This window comes from Pocillopora verrucosa, chromosome 8 (assembly GCF_036669915.1).
Source record: "Pocillopora verrucosa isolate sample1 chromosome 8, ASM3666991v2, whole genome shotgun sequence".
NCBI classification, from domain to species: Eukaryota; Metazoa; Cnidaria; class Anthozoa; order Scleractinia; family Pocilloporidae; genus Pocillopora; species Pocillopora verrucosa.
In genome coordinates, this window is record NC_089319.1 from 1,983,116 (window position 1) to 2,008,186 (window position 25,071).

Below are 25,071 nucleotides of genomic sequence, written 5' to 3' on the forward strand. Positions count from 1 at the left end.
ATTTAACTCTTTAAACCCTAAGAGTTACAAGCATCTAAAAAATTTCTCCTCACAATGTCACCCCTGATCAAACATTAAGGTTAGGAGAATAAAGGAAATGATTTAGAACGTAAAGAGCTCTTGATTGTTGTACAATCAAGTCAGCACCGTAGGGGATGCATGGAGAACAGTACAGTAATGTTGGGAAGTCAAAGTCTAAATAAAGTTCTTAAGTTTTCTTATTGTTTGTATTGTTCCGTAACAGCTCATGCACGCACGTGCTTATCTCAATCAAGATGCTGGTGGAAATGGACACTAAGAAGCTTACTTACATTTACATATTCTAATGTACTATCTGAGATCGTAATAGCTGGTCGATTCTTATCTAAACTACGTACATGTGACATCTGGTTTGTGGACAGCAACATCGTCTTTATCTTTTTCGACTTAAGTGCTAGATGGGAGTCATTAGACCAGGAGCTCACAGTCTTTAGTGTTTGAGAAGAATGTCATTTTGTGTTTCTTCTTAAGGAATTTCTGTCCTTCATCCAAGAATGGGTATTTGTTTTTTAAAATGCTCATAATATCCTAATTCTTCTTCAGAGATTGACCTTGCCTTGGTGAAGAATCAAATTCAAAATGATTTTTTCTGGAAAAATTTCTGTGCTCTTCTGAAGACTGACCATTCTAGTAAGCATAAACTCCTGCTTTAAATGGGTTTTTTTGAAGTATCAAAAGGATTTTTTTCGAATTCTGACTCAGAAAATTACACTGAGATAAAACATTAGAGACAAATAATAATCGTTGTGTTGCAATAATTAAATTTATTATTAGCTAAGTAGGACAGCGCTGAGTAACGCCTCTGCTTGTGACAAACACACTTGTGATGCCTGAACAACCATTTAGGTAAAACAAGAAAGTGGTAATTTTGAGACAGTCAAAATATTGCTTTTATAGCCCTTATCCACTAAAACATATTGTTAACACATTATCATCAACGAGCCGTAAGTAAAGCAATTGATGTACAACATCGTAAACAATCAAACTCCAAATTATATCTGAGTTCTCGATTTTGTCCGTGCAGCGTAGCCTTGACGTACAAACTCAGTCGAAAATGCTGAATGCAAGCTATCCATTTCACAGCCTCTCTCTAATAATTAAAACAAAGTTTAAGCTATAGCGGGGCTGTGTGATGGAATAGCCTGCCGAAAGAGATAAAACAATCAAACCCTCCTAATGATTTCAAAATTGAATAAAAAACCACACTCTCTAAAGCAAGATCATCTAGCACTATCTTACATATACATGGCAACCTGTAAAGTAGGTTCTTTCATTTAATTACTTACACTTAGCTTTTTATTAGTCAGTGTAATTGGGTTTTTTAACCTTTGGAAACACCGTGTCTGAACAAAGTCTTTACTTATTTACAAAGATTTCGTGTGACAATCTGTATAATTACAAATTGTCTAATGTAATTTCTAATACAGAATCGTAGAAGTTACAATAATTATTACCAGGAACGGGGGCGTTACAGGGAAGCAGTGAGTTTAGAATCAACGAAATTTTCTGACCGAAATGTTCTGCAACAAAAGGTTCCTCTAATGTGTTGGCGAAAGTTACTACTATGAAGAGCGTAAATGAAGGGATTTATGGCAGAATTGACGCCAACGAGTACTACTGATATGATATAAGGAACTGAGCCATATGCATACACTTCTGGCTCATACTTAGACAACATATATAACACCAGGTTAGGTAACCAGCATACTGTGTACATTAAACTCACCACGAAAACCATTTTTGTCACTTTCAGCCTTGATCTGATTCGCGCTTGCTCAGTGACCCCTAAGTTATTGGGATTTCCTCTATTCCAGAGATTGCAGAGCACCTTTATATATAAAACTACCATGGCTCCCATGGGAATAGCACCGTAAACAAAAAAACAAGCAATTGTGAAAGCTTTAGCCAGATGTTCATTCGCCCAGTGTTCCGGGCAATGGGTTACACCGCGTTTATCATATCGAATAACAAAAAACAGGGGCAGGTTGTAGATTATGGCGTAAAGCCAACCAATGATTATGATCGAGATTAATCGACGATTTGTAAGTCGCCAACGATCGCCAAAGGGGTAAACAACAGCGTAATAACGCTCAATAGCGACAACTACCAATGAGAATGCTGATGCAGCTCCACCAATCCAGATGAAATTCCCTCCAGTTATAAACTTGCACAGGAAATCCCCTCCAGTTCCTGACGGGTGGTGAAACGCCCACTTGATGACGTAAACTGGAATGATAAAAAGCGCCACCATGATATCTGAGGCCGCTAGGTTCACAAGAAGGTAATTGACCGGTGCTCTCATTCCATGGTATCGGAACACAACCAGGCATACTACGGTGTTTCCCACGAGATTCACTATAACCACCACAGAGAAAGCAACGGTGAGACCCAAGTCCAATGACGTCATAGAAGTCATGGTGTGACCTTGCAGAACTGCAAAAGTAGAGGTAATAATTAACCTGCAGAACAGGCCTTATTTTTGGCGTCTATCAGGTCAATTTCCCCCCTACCCCTCGCTGAAGTCTTAATTTGCGCGTGCGCCTCGCATTTTCCTCGCGTTCGTCTCGCGCTTTTCTTGCGTTTGTTTCGCACTTTCTTCGCGTTCGTCTCTCGCTTGCCTTTGCTTGCATAAAAAACGTTAAACAAAATGTTTCCTGTTCGGCCGACTTAAGTGGTAAGAATTAGAAAACACGTCAAGCTCATGACTTAATGGTGTATTTTATGATTTAAGATACTTGTAAGCAACATTTTCTTGGAGGACCTTTTTGAAGTCTCAACTTTTCATTGATAGGTTGCTTGAACTCTGCTTTAAGGCCGTCCAGGATTCTGAACCCATCTTCACCACGAGATTGCAATATATTTTAAAATTGTAAAATTATGCCAAAGAACTATAATTTCTTCGGATTGTTGTCTTGTGTCAATACACCGAAAAACAAGATAATTCATACCCTCATCATGATATGGAAATAATAAAGCAAAAAAAGAGAGTGGATGCCCCAAACACAAACGGAGAAAGACTCTTCCTGCAGAGTTACATGAACAATTGTGCTGCTGACCACACCACACAGTGAGGCTCAATAAGGTTGAAATTCACGCGAGTATCCGAACAGGCAACTTTTATTTGTACAAGTAATAACGATGTGTTAATGATATTTTATGCAGCTGTTAATCACAAGTTACTTTAAATAACACCACAAAAATTAATTGAAATGTCACAACTTACTTTTGGATCATCGAACACCAGTCTCGAAAGTGGCGAATTTCGCTGAAACTTCAGTCGCCGGAGCTTACAACAATTCACTAGGTAGACAGCTCCATCGCAAAACGACCAGATGTTCTCATTTGAAGGTGAAAAATACCAGTTCTCGGAATTCCCTGCTATGCTTTCTTTAATTTGGGACATGACAGCCTGGTTTGAGTGAAGACTCGTTCGAGAGGAAGTATGCGAAATCGTACCTAAGTACCTATGCGATGAGTTGTAGAGGAAAGGGCCAGACAAAAATTTGAACTTTGAGCTGACGGGATTTAACAATAGTCATATTCTTAACAACCGAGCGCAATCAAGTAACGCGGAAATAGTGTTACTTTTGTGATATTTTTGTCGTGTCGCGCTGTTTTATGATCCATAGCATGATGTTTCTCCTTAAGTTTCCGGTTTATATTACAAATTGTCTAATCATACTTCTATGAGACTTGGAAAGAGCCAAGCGATTCTGACAGTTATTGTGCTTGAAGTCGGAATACCGGATTGAAAGTTTGAACATTTAAATTATACAAGAATTACGATAGCAAAGTGTCTTACGTGTTATGTAGCAGATGGACACGTCGAAGTTCTTTAGTTTTGTCTCAAAACTGTACGCCATGAGCAACACTTAATCTTCTTTCGAAATTTGAACGACTCGAAGTTTTTGCAGCGAAGAAGAAGCGGATAAACATGGTATGAATTTGTAATGAGCGCAGTGATTTGGGCCGTGCTGTTCGACCGGAAATTAGACTTTGTTCCCTCTAAGCGATGTACTCATGTTTATTAGCTAAGTTACTGCACACTTACCTTGTTTCGATCAGGATAGAAAATGTTCACTGTAAAATTTCGATTTCTGCAGGACTGCACAAGCATGACTGCTTAAGCATGATTTAAGCAAGATACATATTCATGATAAGGCATGCTGTCGTAATAGCGTGACAATAAGTTGACGAGCGTGACTAAAGTTAGGCATCATATTCCGGTTTCTTTAACCTTTACTCCCGAATATGATTGACGTGTAAGGTATAAATAATTAAGATTGACTTACATTCTCCCTCAAACGGACTGATTGATCAGCTTATGGGTGGGGTTTTTATATTTTGTTATTTTCAGCTATACAACTATCATGAGCACTCCTACACGGTCCCATGTTTTTCTTGTGCACGGTCAATAGATTGAAACTGCCTGAATAATTATCATTTATTATCCAACTACACAAAATAGACTACAAATAACGGGAGAATAGAGTGCAAATATCCTGAGATGTTGTACGGTTATTTGGACTCTGGGTTATTTCGTTCTGTGAAAAAATCCTGTTTAACCAGTCGGCTGCGCGCGCTACGCTTCACTATCCGCTTTGCTTTTCCCGCCTTACGAGAAAAGCACAGAAAGACTTAATAGCAGAAAAAAAAACAAAAAAAAAAAAACAGTTGGATAATAAATAACTTACCAGACGTTTTCGGGTGTGTAGTGTCGCTGTGTATTTTTACTCGCTGTTTGTATTTCGACTCGCCCTGCCGGCTCGTCAAAATACGGCACAACTCGTAAAAATACTCAGCAATACTTAACACCCGAAAACGTTTAATACGATAGATATATCTGATTGAAGCGGCAGGAGTCACAATCGTCTCATCGTTTCCTTTTTCAACCCTTTCACTCCCAGATCTCGTTTGTAACTCTCACTGTCTGCTATATAATTCTTATGTTAGTTCAGAGAATTTGGTATTGGATCAACTAATGACCCCCTACACGAGGATCTGCTTGATATTGTATCAATATCATGATGAAAAATTCTGTCTTGGTCACTCATGGAAGAAATGTCAAATGGTTCAATCTCAGTGCGATTCAAGTGAGGATAAAAGCGTTTACTTTCGGAAAAATAAAACTTCAATTTAATTATATTACGGCCAGAAGCATGTTGCACGTCTTTTTGTTACTTCTTTCATACAACATCTAACACCTTTTTAATGACACAAAAGAAAAAAATAATTAATACAGAACTGAATAAAAACAGTAAGTTATCTTTGTTTCATGGTGGTTCACAAATAAGACGCTCGAAAATTTTTCCGTACTTGTGCAGTGTTCATTCGCTACTGGCTATTTCTCCAATATTGACAGTCAGTCACTGAGTTGTGGTTAACAGACTTCCACTAACCAACTGAACTGAAGACCTTAGAAGGTTTCCTCACAGTTCTACGGTGGGACTGGAACATAATCTGCTGGCTGGAATTGACTGCAACGAAGAGCCAACTTGATGTGATGGCGGAAGTGTGCACTATGAAGGGCGTAAATGAATGGATTCATGGCTGAGTTGAGGCCCACAAGCAGTACTGTGCTGATGTATGACGGCGAATCATAATCGTAAATCGACTCAAACGGTTGCAACACGTATAGCACCAAATTTGGCAACCGACAGACTCCATACACTATAGTTACGACTATGGCCATTTTGGTCACTTTCCGAATAGCTCGGATTCGCACCTGGTCCGAGATTAAAGTAGCACGGACACGTCGTCCTTTCCAGAGCTTACGTAGAATCCTAAAGTAAACAAATCCAATAATTGCCATCGGAATTAAACCAAACCCGAACAGACACCCAAGTGTGTACGCTTCCCGCAATTTTTCGTGATTTGACCAGAGTTCAGGGCAATGTATTTTTTCATCGCTATGCCTCACCACGAAAAACAAAGGCAAGTTGAAAATAATTGCATAGAGCCAGCCAGTGAGAATTGAAACTGCCAATCGTTGATTAGTAGGGCGCCAGCGTTTGTCGAGGGGGTAGATAACCGCAAAATAGCGCTCAAAGGACAACACGACCAATGAAGAAGTGGATGCTGCCATTCCAACCCAAATCAAGTTACCGCCAGTTAGCCATATACAGAGATAGTCACCTGTGTTACCATGAGGGTGTCGAAAAGCCCAATTTACCACGTAATCTGGAATGATGAATAGCGCTATCATCATATCTGAAACAGCTAAGTTGACGAGAAGGTAATTGACCGGTGCTCGCATCCCACGGAATCGGAAGACAACAAGGCAGACTAATCCGTTTCCAAGGAGATTTACTAAGACAACCGCAGAGAAAGAAATGGCGAAGCCCAGATCTGCAGCAGATAGAGTCGAGTTCATGCTTCAATGTAGTTATCGATTCAGAAACATAAGGCGAGCTTTTTGCCTGTAAAAGTGAAATTAATTTGGTAAACACACACGCATGTCAAAGATCGGCGGTGAATAATGCTAGAGCTGGTGTTACAAATTTCAATTTCCCGACGAAATTGAAAGCAAGTTCCTTTCATCAAACAAGTTTTCTCCGTTATCTTAAGGCAAAAGAGGTTGATAGTATTTAAATACGCGAAACCAACCACTTTGGTTCGAGAAAGTGGAATCCTTACACGTTTCTCATCTAACAATATCTTAAACTGTTTATTGAGCAATGGCGTCAAGAGCAATCGACAGCACACGAACATTTCTAACCTGAAATGCTATCGTGTGTCTGAAAGTTCGTAAAACAACACCTTACCGTAGTTTAAAGAGGGAACATCAACACTTTCATATGCAGAGTAATAGCTTTATAAACCTTTGATTGAAATAGCGTTCATGTTATAACTTAATTGTGGATGCCAATATTGATATTCCTCGTAAGAAACTACTGTGACGCAATATAAAATTAAGCGGATAAACCGAGCAGTTCCCATCGTAATCTACAACGAGAGTAATCAGAAAACCTAGAAAAATTTCTTGGAGCTGTGTTATCTGAGGGATTGCCGACAGATTACGCCAATAAGAAGGCGGCTAATGAATTACTCCCTAAGGTGGGTTACCTTGAATCTGAGTGATGACTCCTTGTTGTTTTCTTCTTCTGCAGGAAGACTTACCAACAGAATAGTCTTATTGAAAGACGAAGACGGCGAAAAAAGCATAGAATATCACCAGTGAGTCTCATACTTGCATAATGTGTGCTGAAATCAGCTGAATCAACTGTTCAAAGTACGATTGCTGTAAGCGACATTTCGAATTCCAGACAGGAACAGCGTGACGTTCTGAAAGTGACGTCACAAGGCCATCATGTTGCGCAAAGCCTCTATACTCAGAGGTGAATCATTTGTCACGCAAAACATCGAAGACTTTTGCACGTCAAATCGAATAGTTGAGGGAAAATACCATGCATCATCCATGTCAGATGTTGGCTCAGCTTCACTGACCAGTTCCTGAGAGAGGACTTGAACAAAGGTAACTTAATTTCACTTCCTTCAGTCTTACTACATAAAATACTCACGAGGAACGCGAAACGCAATCTAGGAATAGAAATCCAAAAATCCCTTTATTTACATAACACAACTGACATGTAAATTTCGTTTCTCTCGAAAGCATGGTGTGAATCTTCCCCGCTCATTTCAGCATTCTTCATGATTCTGGTCACGTACGAGATCATTGTCATGTCACGCAACACACGAACGGTTTATCTTCTTCCAGAGAGAGGACGTTACTTGGTGTTTTCTACAGATCCCCTGTCGATACCGTTTGAAAAATGCCAAAAAAGGCTATCTAGTTGATTTTTGACGTCACGGATTACCGCAGGCACGCCATTACTGGTCCTTTGGCCCTTGCTTTGTAAGTTTCCTTAATTGGAACTTAATAACGTACACAAAGCTCTTTTTGCCATATTGTTTGGCGCTGAACATTACTTAATGAGAGCACGCTCGCAAATTTCCGTAGACGATGTCTTTATAGGAAGGTTATTCTTTTGTTTCATACTGAGTTATACAGGAGCTGCACTAAAAATGAGTCATCAAACGTCAGAAAACCACTTATTAAAATCAGCAGGTGGGTTTATAAGTGCAGAGAGGAAATTGTAAACGCCATTTATTTTCTCAAAATGACAGAGCCATCATTGGCTCGATTGTTTTGAAACTTAATCCATGTAAAAAACATGGCAGCAAAAGCCACTGATAAAGTTATTGACTTGGGAAAGTAGCAGACATAATGTAGTGGTAAGAATTTACGCCGTGGAAATGACTCTGACACTGAATGTAGTCGCCGAAACCGGTAATAAACACAACCAATTTGGCGTAATGTGTGTGAATCGAAAAGACGTGTTTATTTTTCATTAAAAAGTCCGAGAGAGCAATTACCTTTGTCAGCGTGAAATCGCCTTCTGATAATCACTGGAAAAGATCCCCAAATGATATGAAAATGTGCAAAATATGGGTCTCATTAATAAAAAATTTAAAATACCAAATTGAAGATAAGCTCAAAGGGTCTTAATTTCGCTCTAAAACATAGAATTATGAATCTCTGTTTAGATACCGGAAAGAAATGGGTAACAGTGGACAGAATCCATATCGTATTTAATTTCTCTCAACGAGAAACGCTGCAGACATGTTTACACGTAACTTCTGCCGAAAAGACGAGTTGATTATGAAATTTTAAGCGCTGATGACTCTGTAATGAAGCAAAAAAAGCAAATTTTATCGTATTCATTCATGATTGACGGTTTTTTTGCCAATTCATTTAAAAGGGTGTCCTGTACGGGTAGCCAGTCATTACTATTCATAGATATTTGTCGAAAGCCCTTGATTTGGTTTCTGACGAGTGTCAGAAATTTTGTCGAGCAGTTAAGTAATTTGCACAAAAAAGAATTAAAAAATAAACAAGTTAAGCAAACTTGGTAAAGTAGCTTTCATAAAACTCTTAGGGCAACTTTACATGACAATCCCTGAGTTGATCAATTTAACCACAGAGAACAGTGGCGTGGTCTAAGAAAGCGAAAGAAAAAAAACACCAACATTTCATTTTTTTTGTAAACAAATGGAATTGCTTCCTGTATTAAATATAGGTATTTATAGCACTAGTTTGTTTAGTGAAATCATCGTCCCAATGAAGTGCACCTTCCTTAAATATTAACACGGGGTATTGTTACAAATCTAATCAGCATATCTACCGGCCAAAACAACTTTTCCACGGCCGGCCTAAACTCGGTGAATTGGTTGCACGTATTTTTTTTAAAAAAAAAGAAAAACAAGTCATAGATTTTTCAGCTTCGAGATTTATAATGCTATCTGCCAACGACTTTGCTCTCGTGGTGGCGTTTTCACTACTATCTATCGTCGATTTCGTCGGGAACTTACTGGTTTGTATGATAATTCTTCAGCGAAAGCGGTTCCGATTTCGTCGTTCGACCCTCGATTTTCTTTTCCTTAACTTGGCTGTGGCAGATATCATGGTAGCAGTCTTTGCGATTCCAAGATACGTTCTTAGCCCATTTTTTGTCCATCCTCTTGGCTCTGCCGGAGACCTCTTGTGCCGTTTTATCACCGGTGGAAATCTCATGTGGACCGGAGGTGCCGCATCTGTTTTCACACTTGTCGTCATCGCCTTTGAACGCCGCCATGTTGTCGTCAGACCTCATCTGTTTACCAAGAAGTTGACAATGGCGAAATTGCGAGGTTTGGTCATATTATCTTGGGCCTCTGCCTCGCTGCTCAATCTGCCGTTGTTTTTTATCATGTCCTACGATAGCGAAACTAATTTCTGCATAGAAAATTGGCCAAACCCTTTGCTTCCAAAACTATATGGCATAGTTTGGTTTTGTGTCGTCGGAGCATCGCCGGTCATTTTCATGGCTATTGTATACTCGAAAATTGTTCACCAGCTGTGGCTGAAGAAATCCACATCATCAAGGTTTAATAGAAGAGCCATTCTTATGTCAAAGAAAGTCACTAAAATGGCCATAACATTGACAGTTATTTATTCAGTATGTTGGCTGCCGAATCTAGTTCTGTACATCCTGGCATTTAACATTTCTGACGCTGTGTACGGTTCGCCTTTGTACAGATGGACAGTGGTTTTGACTTGTTTGAACTCTACAGTGAATCCTTTTGTGTATACACTTCAAAGTAGACGTTTTAGACAGTCAATAAGGCGGGCTCTGACGTGTAAATAAGCCAGAACGGCGAACTCAATTATAACTCGCCCACATTTACTTGGAAATTTCTAACATTGCTGTTTTCACTTGTGAGAAACGATTACCCATGCCTTTTTTTTTTTCGAAAACTGAGTCAACCAGTTGTCGTATTGTACAGGTCTTGCATTGTTAACCAAAAAAAATGATCTCCAGATTAGTGAACGGGATATTGAGGGTTCCTGTTGCATTCATATAACTCTTGTTAAAATGCTTGTTTCTTTCAATCTAATGCAATCGTCTGAGGTTTTAGGGGCATATTGATAACGATCGAAGATGAAGTTTTGTAATATCCTTTAAGCCGGTTTAAGTAAAAAAAAATGCAGTTCTAACGATTATTTTCCACAAAACTGCTTACTGATTTTTCACTTTTCAGTTTTTTTTCTATACTATACTGAGTAATGCGGAGATTACTTTTCTATAAGCTGATGTAGAGACTATTATTTGTTTCTTATTCATCGTCAGCTTACTTAAAATGTCAGGATAATCCCGGTTAGAAGTTATCAGTTGTTGTTTTATCTTGAGTTTTGACAGACGTGGAAAAATAATGAAACTGTTGAAAACAGTAGAGGATATTCCATCTTATAAGATGCTTAAAAGACCATTTTAAATTGTATATTCAATATGAATGAGCAGGGGAGTGTATTTAGAAACGCCTGTTCATCTGGAGCAAATAATCTCCGAAATGAAGTCCATTTATTCTGAATCGTAACAATGACGATTTCAAGCACTTCTCTGGCTCTATACGTGAGAAACAAATTGATCATCTTGAGTATACGTCATACGTAGAGACTAATTTTTTGTTAGATACACCTGCTTCTTTTTTTTCGTAATTTAGTAGATCACGTTTGGCAAGAGGAATTGATAGTGCTGCTAATACGCCAGATGATGAAAACCTGATTTTTCAGAGATATCACCTCAGGATATACGCTAGTAAAATATAATGAATGTTGACAGTATTCATGATATATGGCCCCATTATCAACAAGTTAGGGTGTGACAGAGATTGATTCAATATCTTGTAAGTTCAAAGAGAATGTTATATAAATGATCCCTGTTACCAGAAAATGGATTTAACTTTGGATCCAATTTGATCTGAATTTGAATGGTGGTCAAATCAAAGAGAATTTCTGAAAAAGCTCAAACATCATGCTTAAAAACCCGTGTGCCATGACTAGATTGTTATCCGCTTGCATTAAAAATGCAAACCGTATTTGCATCACGCACGGTGAATTATGTAAGTCTTTTAGTGAATTTCGTTTTTTATGCGTATCCGTAACTCAGAACTAAAGATACTGAACAAGGATGAAGTTTACAGACAACGGGTAAGCTACAATTTCCTTAAAACAGAAGAGTAGATTGATTTCATTATGATATTGAATATATACCATACGTTCTATTAATAATACCATAGGACATTCACTCTCTTTCATGATGCGTCCATATATGTTCTTCATTTATGCTCCATGTGAGCGAAAAATTTCCTCCTTTCATTCCCGGAATAAACTGTCGGACGCACGTAGTTTTTAGCTTTTAATGAAGAGTTCTTAAGTTTTAATTTGTCACTAGGTTAAGTTGGGTATTCTCTGCGAAATGCACGAACATAATATATGGCCACAAGCAGATCCGCAAATTCAAAAATAGTCATGAGACTTCCTCCGAGGAAGAGACCCATATTGCCTCCAATTTCACCTGAAGTGTAATAGATATAAGCTTTATGAATAGACTTGCAATAACATAGATTAATAAACATGATAAATTCAAACACATTACTAAATGGTTAGATGGGTGAATATCTGACAAAATGAACAGATAATTATGATAGTTATTAATTTCGGTCTGTTACGAACTATAATACAGTAAGTTTATTTATTTATCTTTGATTAAATTCTTCAAACCAATCTTTGAGGCTGAAGTTCGGGGTGCAGTCACTGGGCATGTAAAGCGAGTAAAGCTTTTCATACGCAGCCTAACTAAGTGTATCAACAACTGTTTGTCGTAAAGAGCAAATATAATGGAACATCACGAAAATTAGTAGGTGAACACGAAGCCTCAATAGATTGAACCAAGTCGCACGAGCTTCTTTGAACAAGCTCCTGCATTAATAGGAAGAGAAGGAAAATTGAACCAAGTGAGGCCGCTTACCAAACAGAGCCTCAATTCCAAACGCAACAGTCTGTTCGTGTAATTCATAGCTGAGTGATTTGTAACCAATCTGAAGAAAAACTGTGTTTTCCCTAAGAAAAAAAAAATACTGTACAGCTTATATCAAATATGTTAATAAAGTAGTGGATCGCGCGTCTCCTGGGGGTGGAAAGCAAAAGACCACGGTAGGAACTTGCTAATTTAAACTTATCACCCTATCTAGTACACAAAGCTACAGCATTTTCGCACCAGTTGGCCCTGTTTGTTCAGAATCCTATCCTTTAATCAAAGGTTGTAGCTCTGAAAACGCGCACGCCTCTGTCACAATAACAACATGAAAAGCTTACGCCACCGGTGACCTGAAAGTCACTCACCCTTCCCGCGTTTAATACAGGCGATCGTTAAGTTCTTATTGGGTCGTCATGAAATTACTTTGTTGTGGAGCTCTAAAACTGAGAGTCTGGATAACGGTGGCGATAAAAATAATAATAAACTCGAGTTGCTTACCTTAAGTACTTCAATGTGCTTCCATCTCCATTGGGCTGGAGCAAATTTGCTGTTCCAGCATCCGGGAACTTAGAGTAATACACCTCTGTAGTGTATCTCACTTCTTTACAAGGATTAGGACAATCACATTTTGTTGCATCAAGTTCGCCTGGCAAAGTGAAAAAGAAATACATACATCATATGCATTTCTGCTCAATATGCCTCGAAAGCCAGCTCATGGAGCACTTGGTGGTGTTCCGTTGTAGTTAAGACTTACTTCTACGACTTCAACGCCAGGATCATATATCGATGGTGAGGTGAAAAATCCTCCCTTTCCCGCACATATTCTCGTATTTCCCATGATAAAATGAAAAGACTTACACACGACTCTAAACAAAGGTCGAAAAAGGAGGAAGCGCACTCCACTTACTTGTGACGTCTTGGATACAATTTGCATCATATTTGGCGCATGGTCTGACGGTTGATGCTGAAAAAAAAAGACATGAAAATTGAGCTACAATGCTTAAAATGTCTCCATTCTTTTCCCAATCCCTCCTACTCTTCCCCTTTCGCTCGAAACGGTTTCAACGTATCACTGAAATGCAAGACACTTCCATAGTTATAAGGAAACCATCGTAATTCTGTCTATAAGCAGTGTATTCCATTTGGGGATTAATTTGAAGTGTGTATGAAGAGAGCGTGATCCGATTTCTGCAGGCTAGAGAGGTGGTTTCAAGGGAAAGCTTTAAGACTAAGAGCACAAAAATTTCAATAAACAAACAAAAGAAAGGAGCAAGGCAGGTGAAAAACGGAAGTTAAAATCTTAATGAAAGTTTGCTCACCTGAATATGTTGCAAAACGGCACTGGCAGTTTTCGATGATGGCTTCTTGGAGACATTCAAACTGGCATCCCGTTATCGTATAATTACTTATCGTTTTCAATTTCTTGTTTTCGCATTTCGTTTCGTACGGCTCCTTAAGGTTGACAATCTGAAAAAGAACCAGGAAAGAAAGAAAGTAAAGAGCCAATCAAAAAATAGATTTCACAATCTACTCATTGGAGTTGTTTTGGGTTCAGTGCCTCCCTTATTTCGTGTGGATAGCCATCCAGTTTACCTCATCCAATTAAGATTTTATAGAGTAATTTTCAATTGAGTATCCAAATTAATCTGAGATTACATTGGTTTTGCCTTGCTTCGCTCTGTAATTGGTCCAGAAAGCTCGCAACATTCTCCAAACCGATCGGTTGCAAAACTGAAACCAATCACAACTTAGTCGCCCGTATTTTCCCGCGCTTTAGGCATTTTGGCTCTTAAAGGTATTTTCCTTTCTTCCTATTGGCGAACAGCACTCTAAAATAACTTAGATTCATGCAACTCCTGTCGTCGTCATCATTATCGTTGTCTTTATTGTTGTCATGAATTTATCTGGACCCACCCTTTTCTGATGTAAAATTATTGTTGCCATTGATCCTGGTGAAACATTGATGCCGTCCAAAGGATTAATAAATTCTCCTTGCTGATGAATCACGACGCTGAATCCCTCTGAAAATCTTGCAAATGCATAGTCATCAATTTGTGCGTCTAACAAAATGTTCAAACCGCCTACAGGGCCTCCAATTTCAGCCTTTTTAATGTTCTCCGGACCCGCGTTGAAAGTATGACACAAACCCCAATCAGTGACGGTTGGTGTAAAATCATCTGTGCCACATTGTTTTTTAACTTCGCCGTTAAAAAAACAAACCTCAGGCACAAGCATTTCTTGAACACTCTGTCCGTACTTTTTGTAAAATCTAACAGTATCAAAAAACTCTCCAGAAGTATTTTGAGCAGCAATTAGGCTTTGAGCGAACGGTATTGTGCAGTTTGGCACGAGATTTCCTCCGTCGAATATCAGGAAACTTAAGCAGCAGCAACTCATGGCTGCTCCACATGGCACCCCGTTACGCGCCGACTCAGTAACTGCACATACGCTGTCGTTTAAACCATATTTGGCAAAATTGGCGTCAACATCTAAGGCGTATATCTTTTTTTTGCTGACAGAATTGAGGGGACAAATTGAGACAGCTGGGAAATCCATTGCATTCACGTATCTCTGAGTAATGACGGTGTTAATTGGGTGTTTGACGTATTTCTGCAGTGACTTGTACACAGTGAAACAGAAATATGACGAGAACATTAAAAGAATGAGCAACCAACCAACCCGAGCCCATAGAGGGCGTCTCCAGAAGACATAGCGAATTCCATGCAGCGAAGTATTATTCACAAAATCAGACCATATTTCATAATTCGATGGTAACTTTTTGTTGTCGGCTTCGTCGTGAGAGGCAGTACGTGATTCCTTTGGCTCGAACGGTATCATTCGCTTGAGTTCAAGGCCACTTTGAAGTTCACGGTTCGGAAGATATAGATCACGTTCAGCCGGCACAGTGCCTGGGAGCGGGAAGTTGTCTTCAGCCACAGGTACCCTTCGTGCCATAGTGCCTATATAACAACACCAAAAACAAAAAATAACAAAATATTTATTTATTTTTAATTCTCCTGTGAGGAAAGAGCTCTCAGCCGTCGACTTTAACCTGTTGCCAACATTGTTAATCTCTCTGAATTTGTTTATTATTACTTTAAATCTTTATTTTTTTTTTAACACAAGTTTCCTAACAAACTAAAAAGGGGCGAAGTATCCTGCATTTAAAAAAGCCTGGTGAGGCAGCTTGCGCAAGAGCTAGCATAGTTAGAATTATGTCAGCGATAAAGCCAAATTACATGCACAACTAATGCCCTTACACAATATATTCTGTTGATTCATCCAAATCTACCTGCCGTGATAAATATTTCATATAAGACAAAATTTAAGAACATGATGCTAGATATTCAGAGGTCATCGCCCGAAGTGGCGATTGGCGCTTAAACAAATGAAAATTTCATTTGAAAACTTAATTCAATGTTTAAAAATTTTGCGAGGTCGTTGGCTTAGTTAATTTCTATTTGCACTACTCAGTATACCATATAGAGGCAGGTAGTTCTATCTAAATTATGCATCGACTTTAAAAGAGATAAGCGAAAGATCTTGTTTGTTTTCTAGCAGTCTGTCAGTTTGCTGCGTTGTAATTATAATCTTTTATAGCTTAGGTTTGGAAACGTGAAATAAAGTTGAAAGTTAATCCACTCTCAAGGCGTATGTCCATTCATGCTTGACGTTGTTGTTGTTGTTGACTTCTGTTATAGCTTTGGGTAATGAATTTATGTCACGCAAAATGATTGATTACTTTTTACATAAAAATTGCAGCTGGGGAAAATACAGTAGTTCTCGGGTATATTTTAATGTCAAGCATTTCTGATAGAACAAGCTTTTATTTCCCTATAATCACAATATATTGGTAAAAGCAAGGATCTTTAAAATCGTTTAATTGATTTCTAGTCAACTGTGATCAATCAAATGTTGCTATCATCAACGACACGATTTCACGACGTACATCCTTTGCCACAACCGCTCACGACACCCTTAACAAACGAGAATTCGTGACTCAGTCGAAATGGTTAGTTTTCTTTTTTTATAAAGGAAACTGACACAATTACACGAATCGTACAATCACGATATTGAGCACGTCAATTGCTCATGGCTATGAAGCAAGAAAATATCTTACCTGATCAGTCACTGCTGGCTTCAGTTGCTCGTGATGGTAAAGAAGATCGAGATTTCGCACTCAAAATTGTCAGGGCAACACGAAAGTTCCGTTAAGAACCCTTAAAAAATGCTCGCTGAACTCTACAAAGACTCAGGTGGGATATTTCAGACACGAGTCATGAGTAGATGACGCTCCCTCTGTTTGGTTACGTCAGTTTGGGGGTTGACGTATGTTATTGTGCTGATAATCACTTATGCATACATTATCTTTGTTCTAGTCAACAGTATTCCGTAGCATTTCCGGTCTGGATATTATCACCGCATTTATTTCTCAGTTTAGTTTGCTTTCCCATGTCACGTTTAAGAACTGCATGAAGATGATGTGCTTATACAGAGTACGTTCTGTTTTCTTCTCTGAGTAACCTGTTTATGAGGAACTCCTATCAACACGTATTCGATTGTGGGTCATATGGGATAAACCTGACCTAATTTTGATATAAACTTTTCATATTGAAACACCCTCTGAAGAAAAAAAAACGTGTTTGCTGTGATGAATTAAAAAAGACACGCGAACATTCCTATGTTGTCATTTTTTAATACTCTTGAAAACGAAAACAATACAATCAATAGAGCTGATAAAATTGTAACAGAATGCACGCGCATACTTGATATTTCATCTGAATCGTACGATCAAAACAATCGAGAAAACTCCTCGAATGGAAACCATAAGGAAATGTTTTGATATCTATAGAAGTTCGCGGGCATGACCGCCAAAGTCCGATGGCGCTCTAAGTCTCATAATTGACATATCTCCAAAGATCTCGCTAACTTTCTCTTTGAAATTGAAATGCCTCTTGTCCGTGGTTCAACATAAAAATGTCGCAATATCCACCCCTCTGATTGTGACTTAAAGTAGGCAAGCGATATGGGTCCTTTCCTATTTTTTTGCAAGTGGCACGCGATTTTCAGTGAATACTTTATCCTAGTCTCAACATTTGCATCCTCCTTTCTCGTGTCCAGGCAACTCAGGTTACCTCATAAGTAAGAAATGAAGGCGGCCCAAGCCTAAGGACACTCTTGGTAGCCTGCGATAAAAAATGTTCTTCTTGATATAAATCGGCTTTTGTTCATTGAGAGGAAAACATACCGTAACGCTTCATATGCGTTTCTCCACTCTCTGGATTGAAGCTTTTGCTTGGAAGCTTGACATACATGCTGGTTGAGAATTCGAGATTTTATGTAACACTTGTAATTATGCATCGAAGAGCGACTTTCATCTGCGAAATTCCTCTGAATTGTGTCCGTATTGAAGCATGCTAACTCCTTGTATGTACTCAAAACTGGTTTTTCGTTTGGCTTTTTGGTTGTCTTCTGATTCAAAAAAACCGCCCGGTGGCGACGAGTTTTTTTCGGGAACTTGATCGTATTTTGAAGAGTACCCCATGACAGAAGTAAGGTTACCATCAAAGTCGTCGCAATTTCCTTTAGGATTGGCCGACATGCAGATAGACTTGCTAATTTGACTTATATAGGCCGAGTCTGGTTTTCGACCCTGAGAATTATCCGCAATTTCTGGATCATAGAGAAACGGCTCGCTATGAAAAATTCCATCGGTTGTATCACTTCTGCTTTCTGTCCTTAACGTTTCGTTGGTTAATTTGGGGTTATGAAAGAGCTCTTGGTCCAGGACTATCTCTGGCTGGGAGTCAAGAGCCAACGTTGAATTGATCTGTCTAATTCTCTTCAACCATTCCATGGAACGTTTGTCTTTTTCCCAGCGCAACTTTTGAACTTTTGGCATACGCGGTTTTGTTGCTAAGGAGATAAACCCTGTTGAACCAGGTCGTATTTGGCAATGATCATTTTGGACCACTTGAACTATAGGAGATAGCCTTTCCATAAGGACAAGTCTTTGGTGCCTTATCTTGTTCCGGCTCCTTTTCTACTCCTTATTTACCTGAATGCTATTAGTTTTCACAATCAACAACCTGCAAAACAAAGATAGACACGCATGCGTGGTTGGTTAAAACGACTACTCTAACTGAAAAATATAATTTTACTGTAAGTCGTGTGTGTCTGTAAATTATCACGCACCATTTGATTGGACAAACCAGTGATGTTTGTGTGTTCATGTGAAAGCTTAGCTGCTCCAGTGACGTATTAATGATTGCAAATTTTTTTGTCGTAATAACATATTAAATTCTGAAGCATTTTTCCCTTTGAAAACGCCGAACAAAGGGCTTAAAAAGTCAGTTTTCTAGGTTTTCACTAGATTATGGAATGTGAAAGAGATGTGTGATTAATATGTTCAAATAAGAATGTTTACTGGAAGTTCAGGAAAACGGATGATCGTTCAAACCGGTACCGAGTGCTATTTCTAGCGAGCGCCAGCTAATATTCGAAAGTTTCGAAAGTGATTAAGATCCAGTGGCTTTTTGTTATCATCCCTTGAAATATGAATCTACACTGGACCGTCTTATTGCGTAGCAGAATTAGTTACTTTCCCCAAAATAAATGCAGATTCCGAGATTTTCTGAACACCGTTTCATGCTGTCAACACATCTAGTTTAGATAACTATGCTGCGGTTCTAACCGCGACCGGAGAGTCAAAAAGTTGATAGTGTAGTGATTTCCTCAGTGAAAGCGTAGTTCTGAAAAGGATTGTTACCCTTGGAATAAGGACTAACAGCCTGAGCGGAAGTCGTCCCCAGATTTAAGGAGTTATTCGTCAGTGGTAGAGCATTATAAACCGTGCTCGTGAAACACTCGACTGAATGAATAATTATTCATTTGACTAAAATAAACAAACTTGCGTGTTTGAAAAACAGATGACCCCATCTTTCAATCATTTTCGAAGACATTAAATACACAGACAGAATTTATTCAAGTTTTTCATTCAAATGACACTCTATACTGTGCCTAAGTTTCAAGGAGGTTAATGTATCCGTACTTAGATCAGCAGAACAGTTTTTTTTTTTTCGAAAACGTTAGCGAAAGAGTTGAAACGATGAACGAAACGATTTCTTCAAAATATACTTAGAAACAGACAACCTAAATGATGATCGTGGAGATCAATCTATCAAAACACTATAAAGATCGGTCCACTTACCACTCAGATGAAAACCAGTCGAACCAGAGCAACTTTCGATTTGTTGTTAAAACTCAACACGTCCTGAATAGAGTTTAAGGTATCAGATTTGTTATTAGTGTTGATCAATGTTTTAAACAAGGTTTGTTGTACGACTTTGCAGTGGAATCCTTTTGACGCGTCAGTGACTTATTTTTAAATTTCTGAATTTTTTGAATGTACTTACGATATCATAACAAAAGAAAAAATAAATTAGAATTAATAGCGATCGTTAAGTTCTGCCTGTCTTCTAGTTACCCCCTGAGGCGTTCAATCGCACGTCATGCAATCGTGATTTTTAAATTCAAATAAATGTCACCGTAGGTACAAGACTTGAGAGCTTAGCTTTGTTGCGAATGACAGACGAAATCCCAGATAGGTTATTGTGACAATTCCAGTGTTAGTTGTGTATGTGAAAGAATTGCATCTACGATTATTTTCATATAACCTAAATAAAGATGGCGGCAGTTCCACTCATTGATGATTAAACGATGGTTAGTGCTGTCATTTTAAATTCATGACTGTTTCTGCATGTCAAAGGTTCTTTTGTCTCACTGCTAATTTACCTCCAATATTCGCCTCTATCGCCGCTTTACGTAGAGGCTTAATCATAACAAAAACTGAGAAAAAAAAGAAGGAAAATGGAGAAATGAAACAAAAATAAATAACTTTAAAGATGTAGTGTAATGCCAACTAGAGGTATCGATGAAAGTACCAAAGGTTAACTTATTTGTTTGTTGGGCAATTGAAGTAGACTTTAAGAGCCGGTTATCCTAAATTGGACCGCCTTTTTAGGATTTCAATAGACTTTCAGATTTCTTAATAAAAGCGGTTTTGTAATAAGTATTATTGCAATGTTAGTTGTAAGTGTGCTAGACACTGAACACAAAAGTTAGATAAAAAGTTTGACTAAACAAGAGATAATTTACGACGCGGTAAAACTAAACAAAGGCTAAACCTTATCTACGCCTTAACCATGTCGCGTGCCCGCTCACTGATACGAACAATAGGAAGCAAACACTGTGGTTTTCAAAGTGAGAGGCCAATACTTTCACTTCGTTGACAGAAGAGTTACGCATTTTTCCTGTCTTAAGGATGGCAATATAAGTAATTTGTTGGATCGTTTATAGCAGAGTCATCATGAAACGTCAAGAAAGTAATTAAGAAGCATGGATTTCAATATTGATACAAACTTGTGTCGGTCAACACAAAGGAGATTATTTTGTCTTAGGTAGAAATATCAATTCCAGTTTAGAATTGTGACACCCAACCAATAAAAGCAGGGATTGAAGTAATTTTGATCTTGTTTTTTAAACACCACACCATAGTTCTGATCATATGTGCTAAATATTTCCCTTTCTCGTGCCCAGCTCTGTTTGAATCACATAAGGAAAAGGGAAAAAAAACAATCAAAATGACTGAGTACTCTTCCGCCTTCTAAGTTTATATCGATGAGTAACGCATATGAAGGTTGTTAGTTTTTACAATCAATAATCCAAAAAACAAAGGAAAAAACGCATGCGTGGTTGGTTAACGACTATTCTAACTGGAAAATATAGGAAATATAATGTTATTGTATGTCGTGAATGTCTATAGTTAAAACGCGCCATTTGGTTGGACAAATTAATAATGTTTGTGCCTCTTGTGACGTATTAATCATTTCCCTTTCTTGTGTCCACCTCTGTTTGAATAATAAGAGAAAAAGGAAAAAACAATCGAAAGGACTGAGCACTGTACCACCTTCTAAGTTTTTTATCGACGAGTAACCGTCGGCATATGATGGATATTTTTAACTTGAAATCTTTCGGTAAAACCAGCAGCTGGCGCTGGTATTGAAACGAAATGTTTGTATTATACCACCAACTATTATCAAAAAAATTACAATCTCTTGCTATTGTAGATGTGAACATGTGAACAAATCAGTACAATATTAAACCTTAACCAGCTAGAAGTTACATAACACCACACTCCTTCGAATAATGAAAATTCTGACGAAGCTGAATACATGAAATTGCAGATCAGTTGAGAGAATTTCTAATCAGACGTCTGGAGTCAAGAGATTTAATTTTCCCGATTAAAAATCAATGAGCTGTAAACAGAACTGAAACGAAGAGATTTGAGTTCATGGGGGCAAAAATATCTCTTGACGTTATTACACAAAGCATTTCGTCATCGAGGACCTATGAAAGAAGACAGAAAGAACTCTGTAGGCGATTCACAAAGTCTTATGTGAAAGACTTCCTTTCTTGACATGAACCTATGGGAGCTTTGATGCGCTTCCAATTTATTGAATCTGTGAAAGATTTTGGTGACTATAACACACGTGGGTTTCATCATCTGATTTAGAACTGATGTAAAAGTTAAGGATTTAACCAGGAGGGGAAGGGTGGGGATCCAATCAGTGACAGATATGTCAAAAAAGTTTAGTCATAACAATGGATCAACTTGACAGGTCCACAGTTGTCGTACTTCAGTGATTTGTACGTTAACCTACAGTCAAAACTGTAGACAAACGCCATTCAATGGTTGTATTTCCAGGAATTTGACAAATTTACTTTAGGACAATGTCTTCATTTGCTTATTCACGATCTGTTTAGGTGAACAATTAATTTAATTGATTGAATGCAATCAAGCATTACATCCAGAAGCTTCTGTCTCTTACAAGGCCGCGAATGCTGTTAGTTGCTGAACATATTTCTGAGTCGCCATTTCGTTCAATATTAATCAAAGCTAAGCACGATTAACACCGTTTATATCAATTTCCGTTTCATCCAATCCTTGCTCGAGTGTACTACAGATACTTATGACTGTGTATCACCTTCCGTGCAATTTCGTTTGCCCTCTGTAATCCTTGGTTATGTTATTCCATTTAACAAACAGATATACGTTGAATCAGGTTTCCGCCTGTTGGTATCTTCAATATTCAGGGACTTCACCGATGAAGGTCGATTTAAGCTTGAAATTTTAGCTCTTTCTTTTAACTCTGTTAAAGCAGATTGCCCCCTGAGACCATCAAGGCTTTGACTTTTACGACCACTTTTGAACTGTCTGCTTGTGTATTGCGTTGTAGAGATTTGCATGTCTTTGGTGTTAATCTTGATTTGATTTATTCCGGGTTTAATGGCAAATACAGATGTTTTAACGAGGCTCATTCGCTTCAGCCACTCTTGAGAAATACTGCTCTCTGTCCAGGACACCTTTTGGACTGTTGGAACTGTTGGTTTGGATGCCGTTTCCTGGCCGCCATATGATTCCGTTTCTTCCACGATCCTCGGAAGCCCTGGATTAAAACACTTTGCCATTCTTGTTAGCTTTCATTCCCCAGTGTTCGTTCAAACTCCAAGCGAAGTTAAGAAGTTGTTCATTCTAGCATCAGTATTCAGCAGTCCTTATCCAGCAGGTCACTAGCTATTTGAACCAAAAAGAAATCCTGAATATCTTTTCTTCGTTTGGAGATAAAGATTTTGATGACTAAAGTCCAAATGAATTTCCTTTCAGACAATCAGTCAATAATTAACGAAAACTACTATTGCTATGTCTAACTTGCTATGTCATATTGTGAAAAAGTCGTTGAAAAATAAACTTAAACGGCAAAAATACCGTGGAAAATCTTATCATTAATTAATTAGAATATCCAAGCAAAGATGGAACAAAGATTTTCCATAAAACCCATGCTAACAAATTGGGTGTAAAATTAACTTTTAAAAGTGTAATCAAAGATTAACCATTTAGCAATTGATTATCGCTTATTTTCTGGCCACCAGGTCAGAGACAGGTTATTAACTGTAGACACCGATTTATATTCATTAGTATCATTAGATAGGTAAACTGTCGGACTCAATGTTATTTATTTTCATACAGGTGAAGTGCTATGTCAGCCATCTATGAATTATACAATAATGCGAGTATCCTACAGTTAGTGTCGATTTCTGTCTGATCAGTTTGTATCGCGTAGTTATTCAGTTACATCTGAGAATAGGACAGCCTACAAAAAAACAAACAAGGCAGTAAACAAACCTCTCTGTTAACGAAGAGAAAAATCATAAAGAAACGACGATTTCAGGACAGGCTTTACTGGTTTTCCATCGCCGTAGTTTTTTGGCTTGGTAACTGTTTATATATCTGGATTAACAACCAAGAGAGAGTTTTGGTTTTGTACGGTTGCCAGAAGCAACCTAAAAAATCTTTCCATCACAATAAGTTTAAGTCGCCTAGTATTGCCAGCGTTTCACTTGACTAACATAATAGAAAGTTCTAAACAATATAATCCCATCAGACTGTTATGACATTATCCTTTTAGAAGCTGATTCCCTTTATTTCACGTCTTACCTCCCGCTGAGTTTTTGAACTGGCGACGTAAGCAGAGTTTTTTTTAAATAATCTGACGTAAGTGGCTGAATACAACATCAAATGTAAGACCTCTGTAAGAGGTTAAGTGTCAGAAAACTTACCACCAAAATTACTGCCTTTCATTTCAACTAGTCTCTTAACAGTACAACCAAAAAGTTGCTGAAAGGTTTGACTCAAATCTTTACATCAGTGTTACTAAACAACAATAGCAAACCATTTTAAGCGGTTGTGAGGAACAAAAAGATTTAAGTGTATTATGGTACCGCAAACCCTGCATATATTGTGTACATTCAATAGCTACGTAGACAGAGAGGCTGCACTGAACAAAACCTGCATGAACTTGGGTTTGTATGACGAATTTATTAAATTATTAAAATTTTCCAATTTATTATTAACATTTTGCTCTATACTTACTTTGAGGAATGTGTAATATTTAAGTTCAGTTGTATTTCTTTCTTGATATTCAGCAGCTAGTATTCTATTGAAGTAAAACATGATGAGAGTAACTTCAATAAACATTTCTTTTATACGATACCGCAGCATGTAAACAAAATGGATCTCCCGCAATGGCCCCCGACGTAATGCGTATTGGTAGAATTTTGATCATTAACTTTGACAGATAAGTTGCAAGGCAACCAGAGTGAGTAAGATTTCGAAAATTCCCCGTACGGTTTTGAAGACCAACTCCTCAGGATTGAAATTGTGCAAAAGTTTTTTTTAATACGGTCAGATTTGATATGCGATTGATTCGCTCAAAAAAAAAATATCGTCCATTTCGAATTGTCCCGCCCCATTCGGTTTACGATTAGATCAAGCGAAAACGAAATAATTTCTCGCTAATAGTGCATTCCATAATCTTTCTGTTGATATATAGTTTATGGTGGTTATGTTTCAAAAGGCGCATTCATTTTTTTTTGCGGAGGACACCCGCGAAGGTCTATTGTATCCTTAAAGTCTTTTTGGAGACATATTCACGATTAAGAAAAAGAGGAATTCACGGAACCCGTATTTTCTCTTGTCACGAACTATCGATACCTTTTACTAAAGGAAATGTGATTGACTGGATTTGGACATGGTGTTATTATTATTATTACT

General features: G+C 38.1%; 4 protein-coding genes across 6 annotated transcripts; 1 reads left to right on the forward strand and 3 right to left on the reverse strand.

Moving 5' to 3' along the window:
- Positions 1–202: 202 nt before the first annotated feature.
- Positions 203–4,217, reverse strand: LOC131789577 (QRFP-like peptide receptor). Of its 2 annotated transcripts, XM_059106744.2 has the most exons (3): positions 4,091–4,177; positions 3,263–3,554; positions 203–2,472 (listed from the first exon to the last, which is right to left on the reverse strand). In XM_059106744.2, exon 3 carries the CDS (start codon positions 2,453–2,455, stop codon positions 1,508–1,510), a length of 948 nt encoding a protein of 315 aa, XP_058962727.2. In that variant the 5' UTR covers positions 2,456–2,472; positions 3,263–3,554; positions 4,091–4,177; the 3' UTR covers positions 203–1,507. The 2 variants fall into 2 exon arrangements, with proteins under 2 accessions (XP_058962727.2, XP_058962720.2); XM_059106737.2 differs by lacking the exon at positions 3,263–3,554 and having other exon boundaries at positions 4,091–4,217.
- Positions 4,218–5,162: 945 nt separating this feature from the next.
- Positions 5,163–7,312, reverse strand: LOC131791171 (galanin receptor 2a-like). Of its 2 annotated transcripts, none has more exons than XM_059108495.2 (2): positions 7,105–7,312; positions 5,163–6,458 (listed from the first exon to the last, which is right to left on the reverse strand). In XM_059108495.2, exon 2 carries the CDS (start codon positions 6,410–6,412, stop codon positions 5,477–5,479), a length of 936 nt encoding a protein of 311 aa, XP_058964478.1. In that variant the 5' UTR covers positions 6,413–6,458; positions 7,105–7,312; the 3' UTR covers positions 5,163–5,476. The 2 variants fall into 2 exon arrangements, with proteins under 2 accessions (XP_058964478.1, XP_058964495.1); XM_059108512.2 differs by lacking the exon at positions 7,105–7,312 and adding an exon at positions 6,804–6,890.
- A 1,954-nt stretch (positions 7,313–9,266) lies between these two features.
- On the forward strand, positions 9,267–10,399 carry LOC131791270 (neuropeptide FF receptor 2-like). Its single transcript, XM_059108623.2, has one exon. It carries the CDS (start codon positions 9,336–9,338, stop codon positions 10,224–10,226), a length of 891 nt encoding a protein of 296 aa, XP_058964606.1. The 5' UTR covers positions 9,267–9,335; the 3' UTR covers positions 10,227–10,399.
- A 269-nt stretch (positions 10,400–10,668) lies between these two features.
- LOC131790491 (acid-sensing ion channel 1A) lies at positions 10,669–16,682 on the reverse strand. Its single transcript, XM_059107707.2, has 7 exons — positions 16,519–16,682; positions 14,313–15,358; positions 13,718–13,865; positions 13,306–13,362; positions 12,897–13,044; positions 12,390–12,481; positions 10,669–11,936 (listed from the first exon to the last, which is right to left on the reverse strand). The coding sequence occupies exons 2-7, from the start codon at positions 15,351–15,353 to the stop codon at positions 11,815–11,817; spliced, it is 1,608 nt and encodes a 535-aa protein (XP_058963690.1). The 5' UTR covers positions 15,354–15,358; positions 16,519–16,682; the 3' UTR covers positions 10,669–11,814.
- Positions 16,683–25,071: the final 8,389 nt, after the last annotated feature.